Source organism: Thrips palmi, unplaced genomic scaffold, assembly GCF_012932325.1.
Source record: "Thrips palmi isolate BJ-2018 unplaced genomic scaffold, TpBJ-2018v1 HiC_scaffold_19, whole genome shotgun sequence".
NCBI lineage: Eukaryota > Metazoa > Arthropoda > Insecta > Thysanoptera > Thripidae > Thrips > Thrips palmi.
In genome coordinates, this window is record NW_023144628.1 from 12,871,524 (window position 1) to 12,889,978 (window position 18,455).

Here is an 18,455-nt window from a genome sequence, read left to right on the forward strand (position 1 = left end):
CTATACTTATAGCGTTTGGAATTTTGTGATCTTAATAATAGTGGCACATTAGACTCGGCGAGCCAAACTATCCGTTTAAAAGTCAGCCCAAAAACTCAATCGATTTGCACAAATCTTCTTCATATTGTGTCATCTACAGATCCATCCTGGCACTCTTTTTAAAAGGCATTTTAAAACTATCCGGGGACACCCAACGTCTTGGGGAAATTTTTTTATCCCTAATTGTGCTTTTTTAATGCATAATTTATGCAAGCACCACACACAAAATTTCTTATGGACTTTTTAAATGCATAAGGACGCATTTTTTATGCAGGGTTTATGCATGCGCAGAAACGTCCATAAGGTATGTATGAAATTAGCATCACTGTGTACATTTTTGCATCTTCCTGCAAAAATGTACACAGTGATGCATATATTATACTAACTTTGGACGTATCTGTGCATGCATAACTATGCATAAAAAATCCATAAGAATTTAGTGGCAATATGTACGTAAGCTGTAAGCTGCGTATTATAAATGTATCGTTGTGTGCATTAGTGCATCTTTCCCATGTACACAGTGATGCTCAATATCATGTTCAGCTAACGTACGCATGTTGCATGCATTCGCATGAAAAGTCCAAAATATTTTTGTGTTCTTGAGCATGAATTATGAATGTGACACCACATCCCTGGAATCGCTGGAATCAGTGATAATCTTCATTCATCGGCTGCCAGCTCAGAAAAAAAAAAACGATGTGAGCTGCGTACAACTATAACTGAATAATTTGTGATGGCTCTGCGGGTCAAGTACTGGGTCACTATGAACGAGCCAAACAACTTTTGCGTGTATTTCCCCACCGTGTTGGCAACTCTGGGTCTGCACCAGCGGGTGAGGATGTCACCTACCGATGCATGCCCACATGAACCTGGCGCACGCAAGAGCATACCGCCCCTACAAGGAAAGTACTCGATCTCAGAAAGGTATCGTTTCGGGCAATATTTATATTTTTTTTGAAGTATGAACCATCAGGGATAAAATTAAAAAAAAAAAATGTTTCAAAAAAATAAAAGCCCAAAACTTTTTTTTGGGAAGAGGTAAAAAGTCAAGACGAGTCTGAGAGTGTAGTTTGGGGCACGGGCTAGATAGTGTCTACCCCCTCAGGTTCAGGTGTGCCGAAACATCCGTCATTTTTCATTTTTTGCTCGCAGGCCGGGGGGGTTCTCGGTCCTGGTGTGGCCTGCAGTGCCTGCGTCGACGCGGTCCGAGGACGTCTTGGCGTCAGATGCATTCATGCAGCTCTTCTCAGGCACGGTGGTGCCCCCCTGGTCTACGGAGACTACTCAGAGGCGACGCGGTTCCTTGTGGACATGCGGAAGCAGAGCGCGGCCCCACCGAGTCCAGACTGCCGTTCTTCAATGAGACGGAGAAGCAGCTTCTACAAGGTGAGCGAACAGGTCACTCACACATTGTTTGTTCGACGAATGTGGCGTCACATTCGTTACAGTGGGAATTTTGTCACGTTCGTTGGAATTTGATGTCACATTCGTTTGAATGTTGATCCACGTTCGTTTGAATGTTGATCCACGTTCAAACGAATGCGACATCGCATTGAAACGAATGTGACAAAATTCACATTCTTACGAATGTGACGTCATATTCAAGAAAACGCTTGCATTTTGTGACGTTCCTTTGAATACGATGTCACATTCGCTTGAACGTAATTAGAATGTTATTCTTTTGAACGTACATCTACATTCAAACGAAATAGGACAGCAAAACTCAAATAACATGCGTTCAAGAACAGCGTGCACTGTTTTCATTATGCGAAAAGGGCAGTTTTTGCTTCTGTTCATTGCTCTTGCACCACAATCCTTTTCCAAGGAAACAAAAATGCCTACCTGTCTACACTTGCAATTGCATGTACATAGCATGGAGTTGCGGGACCAAGCCAAATCTGACCCCCTTTTAGTGTGCACTTTCTAAGTTTGCACTTGGGAGAGTGCGTACTTGGCCGTGTAAGCTAATTGGAGGGTTTGTGGTGTACACGGACCGGCCTGTGCCCGGTATAATATTGAGCCTCAGACATGCCTATTTTTCAGGCGGTGCGACCGACTTCATCGCATTGAACGTGTATAACAGCTACACTGTAGCGTACGACCACGGCACGACGGGCGGGGACCGAATGCCCAGGCTGCTGCGCGCCATTGAGGACGACCTCCCGTTTGTGAGGATGGCCGCTGGTGACGAATACGACGAGGTGAAAAAAGTTCAGGAAAAATCACTGCACACTGCTAATCCAAGTGTGGACCAGGTCCACGCTAGGTAGCGTGGACCAAGCTGTGGTCCACGCTTCAGAGCGTTGATCTCCTCATAGGCCAATCACACTTCCAAGTGTGGACCATCCGTGGTCCACGCTTCCAGCGTGGACCATTCGTGGTCCAGGCTACCTAGCTTGGACTTGGTCCACACTTGGATTAGCAGTGCAAGCCCAGCTTTCTGTATTTCAAACAAGTCAAGGCATTTTTCACGTACTGAAGCATTTAAATTGCTTAACTTTTATTAAGGGGAGGTTCTGGTGAAAATGCTATTTTCTCCTAAATAGGTCCCACTGTGAAAATTTGTTAAAAATTTGATGTCATATCAAGTATTTATTAAAATTTTTCATTGGGGAGGCACATTCTATGCCCTGAATCCAGTCGCAGAGCCTTTTTCTCCCATTTAGGCTATAACTTAAAAAATCTTCTTGCGCATACTATTTTGTCGTAAAAGGTTGGCTTAGACATTTTTTACTTCTTCGATTCATTTTTTAAAAATGCCGGCATGCCCATCTCAAAATGTCAATTGCATTTTTATTCGCAAGCTTTCTAACCAAGCATTTCACTAAAATTGATCAAAAATGTACAAAATAGACAAATTTTAGGGACTTTTCAGCTTAAAAAGCTAATAATTAATAATATAATGGAAGTTTTGAGCTATGCATGCCGGAATCTTTTGAAAATGAGTCAAAGAAGTGAAAAATGTCAAGGTCAACCTTTTACGACAAAATAGTATGCGCAAGGAGATTTTTTAAGATACAGCCAAAATAGGCTCAAAAAGACTCTTCGACTGGGTTTACAGCCTGGCATGTGCCTTCAAAAGTCAAATTTTAGTCTCCCCAATGAAAAATTTTATATTCCGAACAAATTATGACTGTAGGATCCATTTGGAAAATGGCAAGATTTTCACCAGAACCTCCCCTTAAACCGTACTGGGTCAAAATATTCACTGGGATTCCAAACGCTCTGAATATAGCACGTATAGTCCAATGCACTGAGACCACTAGAAAATGAATAGTCGGACACATGGCCAAATTATGGCGTGACAAAAAGTCACGCCAAAAAATGGCGTGACAGGAAATTCACGCCGAACAACGGCGTGACGTGTGCGTCACGCCGTTATCTGGCGTGAATTGACCACGTGGATTGGTGCGTTCAATGCGTTGAATGAGAAAAGTCATGCCAAAAACCGGCATGACAGGAGATTCACGCCAAAAAAAATGGCGTGAATTTCTGAGTCACGCCGAATTTAGGCATGACTCTTCTGTCTTGTCGTTTTTTGGCATGACACTTAATTCACGCCCCTGCAGCAGCACGAAGTCACGCCGCTAGATTTTCAGAGTATATCGCACCAATACGCGCAATACCAAAGCTATATTGCACCTTACGTGCAATGCGTCCCGTAAAAGCTCCATGCTAATGCATGGGAAAGGGAAGGCATTGCACTTCATGTGCAATGCAAAAGCGTCGCACCAATTGACGCTATATCTATATATAGCGTATGGCTTGGTGATAAACCTGTTTGTAGGGTACTTCTGAACTTACCATGTTAAAATTAATCTCCGAAATTGAGGAGGGCACCTTTGGATGAAACTTCGCCGAAGGAACCTTCGGAAATTTACGGAAATGGCACTGGTTAAACGATAGATCTTTAGTGAATCCACGATCATCCATCGTAAATTTCGCAAAACTTTTCGAGAATTGACCTAAGATACGTCCGCAGATTTCTTATTTTCTTCTTTTCGTGTAGATTCCCGTTTGCGCTCACTGAATGCCTGCCCCTGACCGGAATTGCGTCTTTTTAGCAGATGATACCTTTACTTAAAAACCTACCTAAAACTACAACTAAAAGACACATAAAGGTGTCAGCTAGCTTTTACTCGAGAGTCCAAAAACCAAGTTGTATCCTAACAATATAATAGGGGCTGGCTGCCGGGGCGGCTGGTGAGTCTGTGGTCGAGCCGCAGCCTGCGCGGAATTCGACAATGGCACCCCCTCCTCGCGCGCGACGGCCTGGGCGCAACATTCACAATCCCTCCCCGCTACAGCGCACAAAGGACTCAGCTTTTAATACTATCTTTGGAATGACCCATACTACACCGTACAAGAAAACCAAACGAGTATCATCTGCTTTCATTAACGTTCGTTGAATGAGATTTTTTTACACAGACAGGAGCTGACGAGTTCGTAATGCACGATGCGCTGATGTGGACATGGAACGCGTACCATCTGCCGATCGCAGTCACTGAGAACGGCTTTGCCGACGTCAAGTCCTTGGGGGTCAAGGATACTGTGCGAGCAGCTTTCCACAGCGTAAGTTTACCACCCCACTTTCAACGAAGGATTTTTCTGAAATGTCAACATTAAAAGTCGGGCTGAGATGGGTTACGAGACTAATTAGGTCAAGGCCTTACAATAAAGCTGCAGAACTGACTGCCTCGACATTCAAAATGCAACACGCCCGCCACTCGGGGAAAAGTGGCAAACAATCGGGTCGCTGTATGTGTGGTACCGTAATTTTGATTATATTTTGGAGTTGAAAACTGTTTTACGACTGCGAAAGCCCATCCCATTGTCTCCTACGAATAGGAATTTTGCGTAAATCTAAAATGACGTCGTTTACTCAGCCGAGCAGCGAGCATAGCTTCACGCACGCACAAGGCTGCTTTACCCCCTGTTACACGTTTTGTAAACAATACTTTGTTATGCTGAAAACTGCGGTTGGGTGCTTCTGCCTCTTTTACTGCTCGAGAATCATCACACTGTTATTCAACGAATGTGACGTCACATTCGTTAGAATGTGAATTTTGTCACGTTCGTTTGAATGTGATGTCACATTCGTTTGAATGTTGATCCATGCTTAAACGGGAACAGGCTTGAATGTCCCCATGAAAATTGTCCTCAAGGCAATTCGTCCCCACATTTTTCGTCCCCTGTTAATTTGTCCCCAATTTGAGTGTCCCCAAATAAATATGTCCTCTCCTTTGTAGTGTTTTATTCGACATCAATTACAAACCAACTGTGTGGCCACAAGCTTGCAGGTAGTCAGGTCTACGCCCTTCAGCCTTAAACCTCTCGTAGTCTTCGGCCAGGTTCTTCAGCCTCCCGTTGATCCTTCTGTATTTCCGGCGCTGCGGCTGCTTTACGTTCCTCCCCAGTCCGAGCTCGGCGATCATGACTGCTGTATCGGCCTGCTCCTTGAACTCTTGGATCAGACTGTACACCGCAGGATGACTTTTCCCCACCATAGCCTAAAACAAAAACAAATCTAGTTAGGTTCATATGTTCACCATACCCTCTGCTTTTACCCTCTGCAGTCATACCAACCTAGAATCTGAGGTGCCACGCTTCCAGCGTATTGTTGGTTTGAGGTTCGTTCCGCAGGGCCGCCTCATGTTGGTTCCAATGGTGAGGAGGATAGCGAGGTGGCACTGCCCTCCGACCACCCTGAGCCCGCAAATGGCTTCATGGCGTTACGGGTGTTCGCCTTCGCTTCTTGGAAACTGGCCACGACGTCCTCCGTCGGCACAAACGCACAGCCGACTATTTGCCGGAAGGAGTCCCTCACCTCGGTGTTTTCCTCGTCTCGGTAAGCAACCTGCAGGCCCAGCTCCTGGATTTTCCTGAACGATGATTGGCGCAGGTGGAACAGGCACAATCTTTCTTCTGCGTTTGGAAAAGCCAGCCTGCAGGCATTGATAAGTCCCTTTTCAAAATCCAGGATGACTAAACGGGGACTAGGACGACGCATCCGAAGCTCTTCACATTTTATGACCAAGGCTCCATATAAGTCCAAGTTCCGTCCATCTGCAGTATTTCTGACCTTGAGAGCTTTTTCAGATCAGCCTTTGATGCAAAAAGTTATATTCGCTTCTGCCGTCGGTTCTCTTGCCCATCATCGCTGTCCTCCTCGTCGTCGTCGTCGTAGGAGTCGTACAGCAAGAACGGCTTCCCTCTCAACGTAGTTGCAAATTCTGGAGGAATTTCGCCGAGATCTTCAAGGCTCTTGGGGTTGTCAGGGAACTTTCCTTGCCTCCTTCTGTTGAACGTCCTCTTCGTCGTGTGTCTTTCAGGAAGATACGGCAGAGCTTCCTTCGGTACCTTATAATTAAAAAGATCGATGTAAGTACAGAAAAATTAAAATGCAGAGAATAATTTAAGCTTTTGGATTTACTGACCTCTGGCAAATGTTGGCGTAGTATCTCAGCTGGAGGTGCCTCAGGGTGCTCGTTGGCTTGTCGTTTCATCGTTTGGTAGGCACGCAGCGCCACGGCTTCCTCCGGGGTGGCGGGTGGTCGTGTTCGACGGTCTTTGATCACGTCCACGACATTTGACACCGTCTGTCAACAAATGGTACAGGTACATGATGACTTGGACCTTCAACTAAGTCAGGCCTCTTATGATGCCCGAGCTTACTTTGAGGGGACGTCACTCTCATTCCAGGAACGTGACACCGCGTTGAAACGAACGTGACAACATGTCGCGTTCGTTTGAGCATTGTGTCACGTTCGTTTGAATGTGAACTACCTGATTTTTGGCCAATTCACACCCAAACGAATGTGACACAATGCTCAAACGAATGTGACATTTTGTCACGTTCGTTTCAACGTGATGTCACGTTCCTGGAATGAGAGTGGTCGTTATGGCTCGGCGTTTACATACAGGACGTCGCCTGCACATCCAGTATGTCCTGGACCCGTCACGGTTTTCTGTGTGCCTATTGTATAGATATCCGTTTACACTTAGAATTTTACCTCCTTTCTCCGAATCTAAAAGTTGGCCTTCCATTTTGGCCCGTGTCCCGCACCCACCGGGTTGCTGCGGTAGTGGTCTCCATTGTCGGCCTGGGTGCACGGATTATCGCCACGTATTTGTCGGCACGGGGACTAAATGATTTTGCTGGGGACGATTTAGGTGGGGACGAATTGTCTGCGGGACGAAAAAAATGGGGACGTCATACCACGGACCCGCTTAAACGCATGTGACACCCGCATCAGAAGGCCGCATGATGGCCGTGTCACGTTCAAACGAATGTGACATCACATTCTAACGAATGTGATGTCACATTCGTTGCATAACAGTGAATGCTTCTCGTGTTGTTTATTGTCTTGAAACTTATTCCAGACGAATCTTCGGTCACTCATGGCGACCATGAAGCAGTACGACGTACAAGTGTTTGCGTACTAGCGTGGGCTCTTCTGGACATTTTCGAATTCACTGCAGGATTCAGGTGAGGATTGCAACTCAAAGCTGAACTATTTCAGTGCGTTTGGACCCGAACACATTGTACTACGGTCCTGACATAATTATTTCACTTCTACGTATGTGAATGTTTCAAAGTATTGCGAAGAACTTCCCGATTTTTTTCCAAACTATTGTTCTAAAAACAATAAAGAATTATTATGGTAACCCAACCTGTGAAGAAAGGCCTAAAACTGCGCTTCAGTTTCACCAGGGTAACTGCACTACGTTGCCTCGTATGTATGTTTTCGGTGCAGTCGAAACTTTGGACTCGTCCACGTCGATTACGACTCGGGCTCCCTCAACCGGACGTTGAAGTATTCCTCGACATTCTTCCGCGAGATGATGAAACGGTCGCGTGCCCTACGTGCAGCCTCCTGGGAAATCTCACTCCAGCACCGTGAGCCCATCTGGGATTCTGCTCTTCGCCGTAGCAACATGCGCATTTGCCACGTTCAATAAACGATAACGATCAAGGACCTTCATTTTGTTTTTCTTTCAAAAGCCAATTCCTCCAAAGCCATAATAAGAAACACATATTGCCCACGACCTTTGCAAAACAAAACCGGAAAGAATGTTGTAAAATTGAAAAATTTTAAACTTAAAGTAGCTTGAATGAAGTGTTGTACTACTGGTGTGCTCCCTTACAACACCCGGCACAACTTAAAGACCATAAAGGCCCTAAAAATTATTTTCAACAATAAAAATTGGAAGCACTTGGGGGCTTGAATGAATTGGCCATCGAAACCAGGTTTAAAATTTCATTTGGAGTATCTGCTAACATTTAGTGGGAAAAAAGTTACGCATTTTCAGAACAAAACATCGAACGGGTTCAAAAAAGTCCAAAAATCACTAATATTCATAGTTTAGGCACATTTTGTGAACTGGTGCCTTGTTCTGTACTGGCTTTAAAATTGCATTTTGAGTAACTGCTAACATTTGGTGCAGTAAAAAGAGTTGCGCGTTTTAAAAAAAAGCCATTAACATGCGTCGAAACAGTCCAATGGGTACCAGTCATCTGTTCCTTAAATCCATACCAAGGCTCGAAATGAATTCCACACGAGTCGGAGGTGGTTGACCATTTTCGTCGAAAAAAATGTTAAGGCTGTAATATCTTATTTGTTTCGCGTTTTGGGCAAAAACATTAACGGCCCAAATCGGAGTACGTTGTGCTCGAGCACTCCCTTAAGGCTCCTGACACTATTCCAAGAGCCAATTCAGCCGTCATATTTTTCTGGCGAATAACTGGACTGCGTTGAGTATGCGCCGCAGAGGTATGCAACCCATCGTCCTTAGTTACTTAAACTCAACTAACGTCAAGGTAAATGTCCTTTTGACGGCCAATAACAAGTGCCGAAGACCTTTGGGCACCGGGAATCTATTTTTTTACACCCATAGCAACGTTCCGTATGAATTTCAGACTTATCGGAGGTGCTCGACCATTTTCGTCGCTAAGGCTATACGTACATCGTGTTTTTTTCACGTTTGGGGCCAAAACATAAAAACGGCCTAAATTCCGGTATGTTGTGCTGGAGCACTCCCTTAAGACTCCTTACCCGTTTTCAAGGGCCATTTCGGTCCTACACGGTATTTTTCTGGCGAATGACTGGACTACTTTGACCATGCGCCGGGTAGGCAGCAAGCGGAGGAACTAGAGCGCGAACGCCTGGAATTGGAGGAATACGAGCGTAAACGCCAGGAATTAGAGGCACTAGAGAACGAACTGAAAGGGAAGCGCGAGCGACAACTTCAGAAAGACCGTGAACCGAGCCGTGAACGCACTCCAAATCTAAAGGCGGTAATATTTCCACCCTTTACTGGCGGTAATTTGGTATTGGCGGTGTCCACGTTTTACCGCCAATACGAAGGCGGTACGGAAATTACCGCCCTAACAGAACCGTTTGTACCTCCTTTCGAGAGCTTTACCGCCTTTTCCTTGGCACTCTGAGGGAACGTTACTGGCGGTAATATTTTGTACCTCCTTTGACGCACTGTCTAAACGGCGCGTAATGGGCGGTAATATACTGTACCGCCGTTTTCCTTCGGTTTGTATGGTGCGTAATTGGCGGGCTACCGCCAATACGAAAGCGGTACACGTTTTACCTCCTTCGCCACACCGTGTGTACTGCCCATAGATTTCACTGATTTTCTGGTGGTTAGTAGTCTCCCATGGTGGGAGTTCATAGCCAAAATTTCAGATCTCAAAAAAATTTCCTCTGGGAGATATGGGTATTTTAAATTTTTTGGGTATCTTTGCACTAATTTAGGGTATTTCTTATATCTCAGGGACTTTTTTGTTCGATTGGTTTCAGATTCAGGTTCTAGCTTGATAATTAAACGGGAAACACGATCGTGCCGTCAGATTTGATCTAAAATAATTTTTTTCTTTGGGAAAACTCACTTTTCTCGAAAAAAATTAACATAAAAGGTCCCAAATCCTGGGATTTTGCCGTGAAAATTATCCGATCTTTTTGAAACTGGTCTCATTTTACGGAGAAAGGTCCGCTGAATCCAGAAATCACAAGCTCAGATTTTTTCGACACACCGTTCCGGAGATATTCTACTTCAAAGTTAGGCATTTTTTTTTTTCGGCCTAAAATTTGTGTGATTTTGCTGGGCATTTTATTCTGAGGCATTGGGCAGTGAGTTCGAGTGACGGTGGCCTTGTGCGCTGTCTGGTGTTCCCTAGCGTGCCCTTTTAGCGCCTGCCAGGTATGCCAAGTCGTACCGCAACACATGCGTGTCCGACTGGTGGCCTATCTCGCCCCTGACGCAAGCTGCAACCGCCGCAAACAAAGGCACTTAATATAAATTAAATCTTGATATAATAGAGTTCATGACTGAAAATCCAACAGAACAACTTCCAAAAATACTTTGCTGAAATCTTACAGATCTTTATTAACGGTACACGAAAATACCTAGATTACATTGCACAAGCAGAGTTATCTTCGAAAATGGCAGCAAAAGGTCTTTCAGTTTCACTGCAACCCACAGTCAGACAGTTTGTTAAGGATAATCCAATGGCCTGGCTTGATCATGTGGCAGCCGTGTACGCTAAGCACGGCATCAGGGCAAAAGATGTGCCCGAGTACATTGGGCAATTCCTGCCTACACACCTGCAGGCAATACACGAATCAATTAGCGCTAACAGAGAGTGGGAGGACTACAAAGAGCTCATGGCGAATTATTTTTCGGCAAAAAACACAGGGTCCTCAGTCCGAGCTAGGATGCTCAGTTTGAAAAAAAAGCCAACAGAGACAACACTAGATTTCGTAATTAGGGCACAGGCAATGGCCGCACTTCAGGTTAGAGTCACAGAGGAGGAGACGCTCTCACTTGAGCGGGGTTTTCACTTGAGCGGGGGCTTCATCTGAGCGGGTTTTCGTTTGAGCGGGGGCTTCGTTTGAGCGGGTTTTCGTTTGAGCGGGGGCTTCGTTAGAGCGGGGGCGGCAGTTGAGCGGGGGCTTCGTCTTAGCGGGGCCTTCAGTTGAGCGGGGCCCGACTAAAAACGCATAACGCATCCTTCACTTGAGCGGGGCCTTCATTTGAGCGGGGGACCTTCGACTGAGCAGGGGACCTTCGTTTGAGCGGGGCCTTCGCTTGAGCGGGGCCTTCGTTTTAGCGAGGCCTTCACTTGAGCGGGGCCTTCGTTTGAGCGGGGCCCTTCGTTTGAGCGGGGCCTTCGTTTGAGCGGGGCCCTTCGTTTGAGCGGGGCCTTCGTTTGAGCGGGGCCCTTCGTTTGAGCGGGGCCTTCGTTTGAGCGGGGCCCTCTGTTTAAGCGATCCCGCGCAGCCAGCGCTACGCCAGCGCTCCCTGTGGTTTACTCGCAAAGCACTGGCTAGCCTCGCTGTATGCACGTCCCTTGCTCGTATGACAAATTGTTCTGCTCGCGGCGAAATGCAAACGGAACCGGTAGAATAGTCCATCAAATAATTTGCAACCATATGTAGAGATTTAAAATTACGCTTAAGATCTAACGTTACGTTAAATACGAAAATAGAAAGGAATGTGACGTTATTTTTGGGTAAGAATGGAAACATTTAGACTTTATTTTAGCTGCTCTATTATAGATCCACCGGGTAAACCTAGTATTAAGGACGTTACGTCCTGTTATAATCAACAATTCCGTTCATTAACAGGTCATACATTGCATTTTTCTTGAGATATTTTAACTTTTTTGTACATATTGACCAAGTTTTTATCGTTCAATGAACGGAAGGTTAGGTTAGATCGAGAATTCCGGTTTTTCAGGCGAGCGATTCTCACGTTTCGGGGTAGTTTCGTTTCTTCTGACTCCTGTGCCCAAACGAGCGCAGATATCGACATGGGGTTTGTTTCTGATGTTAGGGAGGGCCATTGCCCACTAAACGCACACATTTCGAAAAGTTCACGTTTGTTGGATTGGTCTACGTAGCGTTTGGAATAACCTAAATGTACCTTCCGTGATTGTCCAAAGAGAACATACTTGAACTTTCCGCCCCCAGTGTGGCGGTGTGGTTCGAAAATGCTGCCAACTGTCGATGGGGATTCGAAGAACGAACCACAGGGCAGGGCACGGGGCTAACTCCGGAAGACCGCTTGCGCTGTTGCCAAGTCTCTGCGCCGAGTCGAGGAGCGAGCAGACGACACACTACGCAGAACCCAAACAAAAAACTAGCAGACACGGCTTGGATTGCTTGGAACTGTGGGTCCTCTCGACCGCGAGGACGGGCGGATAAGTGCTGCCACCTACGGGCGAAACCATGCAACGTAGAATGAAGTGAACCAATCACATGTCACGCCTCCCTTCCCTCACCTCTGGCTGTGGCGCTGGCACCCCACTTTGTTAGCTCTAGGCCAAGCGGTGGCCGCTGCGGCGCCGCAGCCCTGTCATTCGTAGAATCGTTTTCCGTCCCAGGACGCTTCGTTTTCCCCCGTCTTCCTTGCATCGGCATTCAGTTGCCCCTTTTGCCGAGTCTTCGCTGAGTTCTACTAGTTTACTGCCAGCTTCAGCTTGTCCACTATGATGTTGACTGCGAACCTTCACCCCCGCCGAGGTAAGCTCTGTTGGTTTCAGTAGCGTGCTGTTTATCCTCGCGTTGTCCGCACTCGTCTGCCCTCGGCCTAGACGTCGTGGACAGTCCGAGTGTCATCGTGCCGTAATATGTGCCCTAATCGCGAGAGTTGCGCTTCAGTGCGGGCGTGCCGGAGGCGGCCCGGCCCATTCCCCATTCGACAGTTCGTCGCTCGCGGCTCAGCCGTCTTGTAGCAAACACGCCCGGCCTTTGATTTGAGGTATATCCTCTTAAGGGCGACCAGCACGGACAGCACAGCCAGCTCCGACCGCCTGGTCGGTCGGTCGGTGCCGTGACTTTCACCGCCTCCCCGGATCTGTGACTGCTTATAGTGATTTGGCTGAGCGATAGCGAAGCCCTTGCCGTGTTTGGGCGCACCAAAAACTGACTGGTCGTGCGTCTGTCTGTCTGTAACTCACTCACGTTTCTCAGCAACTACTGATCGAATAGTATCCAAACTTCACACCTGATGTCTCCTAAACATCCTTCGGGGGGGTTTATCTTAGATCAGCAATAATCACCGTTTGAAATATTCAAAACACCGTTTTGAACTAGGTTATTAGCGTTGTTAGGTTGGTAGCACCGTGTGGCCGCCCAATTTCTCATACCGGCAGCCGCGCTTGCAAGCCATCTGCAAGACGGGACGGCACTTTTGCAAATAAACAAATGAAGAGCAAAGGGGCTCCGAAATAGGTTCTGAGTTATTTTTTTAATATTCAAGAATGATTGAAACCCTTCCGGAATGTCAACAGGGGAAAAATACGAAAACTGAAAGTGAGAATGGTTTGCGTGTTTCGTTCCCCTCTCCCCCCTCCCCCGTCACGGGGGAATCTTCCTTCAGGTCAGTGCACTGTGAGTAGTTGTGGATTGTAAATAGAATGTTTTCTTTGCCTTTTACTTTGTATGCATCTACTGATTTTGTTTCCTCTGATAACATCTTTATTTTTGAATAACATAGTCAATCAAATCAGGTAAATGCATGAATAACTTCTGTTGAAATTTGAAGACATGTTAATTGTCTTGGTTTGACCCGGGAAATGTCATTCTATTGCAATGATGCAAGTAACATAAATATTCTAGTCCTAACATCTTTTGATTAAAAGAATCAATATATAGATGTGTATATTTAATGCTAACAGATTTTGAATTGATATTGGGTTTAAAGAGACGATTCAGGTTTTGAGCGGTGAGTGACTTGGCAATCGGATTTAATGTGAAGATTCCTTTCACTTCACCAAAGTTTGTGTCCGGTAAATGGAACTTAGTATTGGTAATGATTTAAAAGTTGGCTCTCTGAACCTTAGCCCAATACCCAATGTTAATACTATACTGTCATCTTTTACTCCAAAGACAAAATATCACAAGACATGAATAAGATGAATTATGTTGGCGTATTGAGCAACAAGTGGCCTCAGCATTGGACTTCATGAGACGATTAACTGAATTTGACAAAACTTGATCCCCGTCAAATGCTTCAGATCAGACTGCCCAAAAGTGAGTCACTTAATATAAACTATAATTACATATTCCAGTCTAAATTGTTTAATTCACTGGTTGAAAATGAAAGAATGACAAAAAGGGTTCTCAAAATAACTAATAAAATTTTTGAGTTCATTGGTTTGAAGAAAAAAATAAATCGAATAGTGACTCAAGCAGACAAGTAGCCAATTTAGCGATTCAATGCTGGCAATAAAATGTTACTCGACTGAAAAGGGAAACGCAGTGGTTAGGCATCACGGTTTGGTGACGACAAGGGTTCCCCTGAACGCAGACCCATACTTTACCCATTATAGATTAATTTGATATCTATATTTTTCAATTGAAACTCATATTGATTCTTGCAGTTTTTGGAGTGCTGATCATGAAAATCACTTCCATTTCTGCTCCAGACTTATTTTTCATCTCAAATTAGGTCATTTTGGACCAAATTCTCAGGTCGAGTTTTAAAATTGATTCCTGCAGTCTTTGGTGAGCTGAACTCAAAAATAACTTCCAAAATTTTTTCCCCGACTCACGCTTTACCGAATTTTGACCAAATTTTGGGCCCCAAAAAATTTTTAAATTTAGTTTGATGTTGATCCCAGTAGTTTTTTTTGTGCTGATAACGAAAATCACTTCCATTTTGACTCCAGACTTATATTTTCATCCCAAATAAGGTCATTTTGGATCAAAATTTTCAAGTCGAGTTCAATATTGTTTCCTACAGTTTTTGGTGTGCTGAACTCAAAAATGACTTCCGAAATTTTCTCAGACTCACGCATTACCGAATTTTGACCAATTCTGGACCAAAAGTTTTGAATCGAGTTTGACGTTTATCCTAACAGTTTTTTGTGTGCTGATAACGAAAATCACTTCAATTTATACACCAGACCTACATTTCACTATATATGAGCCCATAAGTTGCATATTTCGTCAACTTTAGCCAAGTCTGAAGTGCACATAATTCTCATCGCTCAGCCACACTACGCGCCCACACTAAACGGCGCGTACCCCTAGTTTAACATGTTTAGAAATCAATGAAAGGCACAGAAGTCATGCAAAAAGGGCACGACATTGATTTCCGAACATGTTAAATTATTTCTAAACATGTTAAATCGCTATTAGCAGTCACAGATCCGGGCAGGCGGTGACGTCACGGCACCGACCGACCGACCAGGCGGTCGGAGCTGGCTGTGCTGTCCGTGCTGGTCGCCCTTAAGAGGATATACCTTTGATCGGCGGCGTGCCGGCAGCGTGCTGGTAGCGTGCCTGCCCATCCCCATTCGACAGTTTGTCGCGGATCACGGCTCAGCCCCGTCTCGTAGCAAACTCGCCCGGCCTTTTGGTCGCGCCGCGGCCCATCGGGGGTGGCGAGAGTTGCGCTACAGTGTGGGCGTGCTGACCTAGACGACAGTTTGGCTCAGCTCAGCCCCGTTTAACTCGCCCAGCCTTTGTTTAGGTGGGGCCTCGCCGCGTCCCGCTGCGTCTTTTCCGTGGGCATCGGCACGGGCCGTGGCCGTGGCCGAGGGCCGCCCCGCCCCGGCCTCAGGTTATGTTTTGGCCTGTGATGTGTCTGCAGTGGCTGTTGGGGCAGCTTGACTCGCCGTTACCGCAGTCCGGCCGTGGCGCGGCGTAGCGCGAGCGGCCCTACGCGAACTCCCATCCCCGGCGTTTTTTGGCAAAATTTGCTTTTCTTTATGTCTGCATGTCCTCCCGGGATTTCCGGGCAGGCTGGGCAGTCTGACCAAGACTTCCGAGTCTATGCGTTGCCCTCCCCGCGCCGCGCAACCATGGCGCAACCCCACCCCACTTTACGGCCTATTGTTGTCATGCTTTCTGAGTTGGCGCTGGTTGGCGCTTCGCGGCTTCGCGCAGCTGGATCCGGCGATTCGGCACGACGTGTCAGTTTTTCACGCAAGTTTGGAAAGCCTCTGGCTGCCCGCGGTCCAACGGTTTGTTATGGTGCCCGTGTTTAGGCTACCCGATGTGTCACTCGCTGGGTCGCCCGCCCCACAGCTCTGCACGGCCAGTACCAAAGTACCAACACCGGCCAGCTCGCTCGGGTCTATGTATTTTGTTTCATACACAATGTTAAATACTATCTTTGGAATGAGCCCGCATACTACCCCGTATAAGAAAACCAAACGAGTATCATCTGCTTTCATTAACGTTCGTTGAATGAGATTTTTTTTTAAATTTTGTAAACATGTTATGAAAATTTTACCAAATTTTATTAAGGTGCGAGATCGCGGACCGGGGTCCAAGCAACGGCTAAAGGAACTTAGACCGTTGTATTGACCGGAGTCCTCTCATGCGAATACTCCTTGCCATTTTCGTTCAGGCAGTTCAGGCAGTGTAGCACTTTCCCGAGAGATGGCACCACAGTCGAGTACTTCCAAAAAATTAAAAGGTCCTTGTTGGGGGTGGAGAGTCCTATCCTCACTGTGCATCATCTTCGTGTCAATGCCGCCTGATTTGGCAGTGTAGTTGCCGGTGCGGGCGAGGCGAGCACCGGCACCCTCGTCAAAGTGCACAAAGACAGCTTGACAGGTGTCACTCAGCATGAGCACAGCAACGGGTGAACTTCTGAGATTTCAAATTTATCAAATCAAACTTGTTTTAGCCGTTTTCCTCGTCTCATCGCGGTGCCAGGGGTATATAAATTTATCCCAATAGTGCAAAATGAACGGGTAGTGTCCGCGGCCTAATCCTGTTGTTGGCCCTTCTGGGGCTGCCCCAGTGGCCGAGCGCGCTGCCGGTCCTCGGCTGCGTCTCCAGTGGGGGGAGGGGAGGGGGCAGACGGAGCGGAGACAATAGATCGGAATGCAGCGAGGTGTCCATCATAACGTGTCGCACCGACTCGGCCGTCCAGCACGCAGTTCCGATTCTTTCCGCCGCGCCCCCTCCGATGCCTCAGGATTCGACCGCCAAATTCAAAACGTGTGAAAAGGACGGAAAACTGAGTGAAACGGCAAGAACGCCTACGCAAAAACTATGATAGGTACAGCGAATCCGAAAACGGATCCGTGTAGGGGAAGGGTGTCCGGAGGGCAATTGATCAGTCTGAAAGTAATCCGACAATAATTAGTGTCATTGGGGAAGCGTCAAAGAAAAGAGCGAAAGTAGTCGGTTTTGAACACCTCACCAAACGTACAAATATTGATCGCGCGGCTCCCGGCCTGATCAATTGCCCTCCGGACACCTTTCCCCTACACGAATATGCTTTTGGTTTCCAGATCAGACGCATAGTTGAGCCGAAGGCGTTTTTTTCCGCGAGCGCTGTTTTCACACTTACAACGTTCAATATTTTGGTTCAAAATTTTTGAAAAGAAAATCCTTTGAATGGGGTGCTTGTATTGTCGTCCTTAATGCATGTACAAATTTGAACGAAATCGGTGACCCAAAATTTACGCGATCTAGCACCTTAAGGTTTTTTTTTTTTCGAGGGTAGCCTGGCCTGGCCGCGTTGCCTGGCCTGGCCTGGCCGTGGTCGGTCGCCGTGCTACCTCGCACGGCGTTGCCTCGCCGCGTTCCAGGAATGTATCGGCAGCCAATCTCCCGCCCCCGAGGCCCGCCGGCCCGCCCCGTCATATTGAATCTCATGAATGAAGTGTTGCCGCCGGCGAGAGCGAGGTGGGCCCGGCCAGGCTGGCCAACATGAGTTATGCCATTTGAAGCACAATACTCGTTTCATGGACATGACCGAACATTAAGCGATAGTAACGAGTGAGTCCTTAGACATTTAGTGTAAAAAAGCTGGTGAAGACATTTCAATCGAATGATTTTTTGTGACTGCTAGGATATTCAAATAAACTGGTAATATTTTTGCCTCCTTTTTTTGTTCTAGATCATACAGAACTGTTTTTTTTATGACCATGAAGCCGCATCAGGCTCTGCGAGCCAACTTCAGGCCAACGCAAAATGCGTCTCCACCTACTATCATTCGGCGGGCGTGAGTGTTATCCCCAGTCTGAACGTCCGGTTTGATTTGACTTATGCCGAGCAAATATTTGTGCACTGGGACGTTGTAGTGTGGACAAGAGGCTTGTAGAGACTATCTGCCATGGAGAAGAATTAAAAGTTGTCTGACAATGTTAGCAGAGGGGGTGGTGATGAGACCATCAGAGAGACCCTCTCAAAACTCTGTCAAATGTCTGGTTTTGATGTTGAAGAACCTCAAGCTGAACACATTCCTAAATATGTCCAAAGCAATGAAAGATCCTGTAAGTTATTAGTTACATTTCATCTGCTTTGTTAAGATTTTCCTTATCTCCGTACTTTATCCTTGCCTTCTTGTTTTCTTCAGCTGACAGCAGCTTGACAGCCTCAACGTTCAAAGAAGTTACAATAACTGATTAATTAGGACAGGAGGCTTCGTCATTT

At 46.3% G+C, this 18,455-nt stretch overlaps 1 protein-coding gene and 2 pseudogenes across 1 annotated transcript; 1 reads left to right on the forward strand and 2 right to left on the reverse strand.

Annotated features, from left to right (window-relative positions):
• The first annotated feature begins 772 nt into the window (after nucleotides 1-772).
• On the forward strand, nucleotides 773-8,022 carry LOC117646366 (annotated as a pseudogene).
• LOC117645914 lies at nucleotides 5,063-6,095 on the reverse strand (annotated as a pseudogene).
• Nucleotides 5,911-6,569, reverse strand: LOC117645915. The gene is made up of 3 exons (XM_034386466.1): nucleotides 6,477-6,569; nucleotides 6,122-6,399; nucleotides 5,911-5,984 (listed from the first exon to the last, which is right to left on the reverse strand). The coding sequence occupies exons 1-2, from the start codon at nucleotides 6,543-6,545 to the stop codon at nucleotides 6,160-6,162; spliced, it is 309 nt and encodes a 102-aa protein (XP_034242357.1). The 5' UTR covers nucleotides 6,546-6,569; the 3' UTR covers nucleotides 5,911-5,984; nucleotides 6,122-6,159.
• Nucleotides 8,023-18,455: the final 10,433 nt, after the last annotated feature.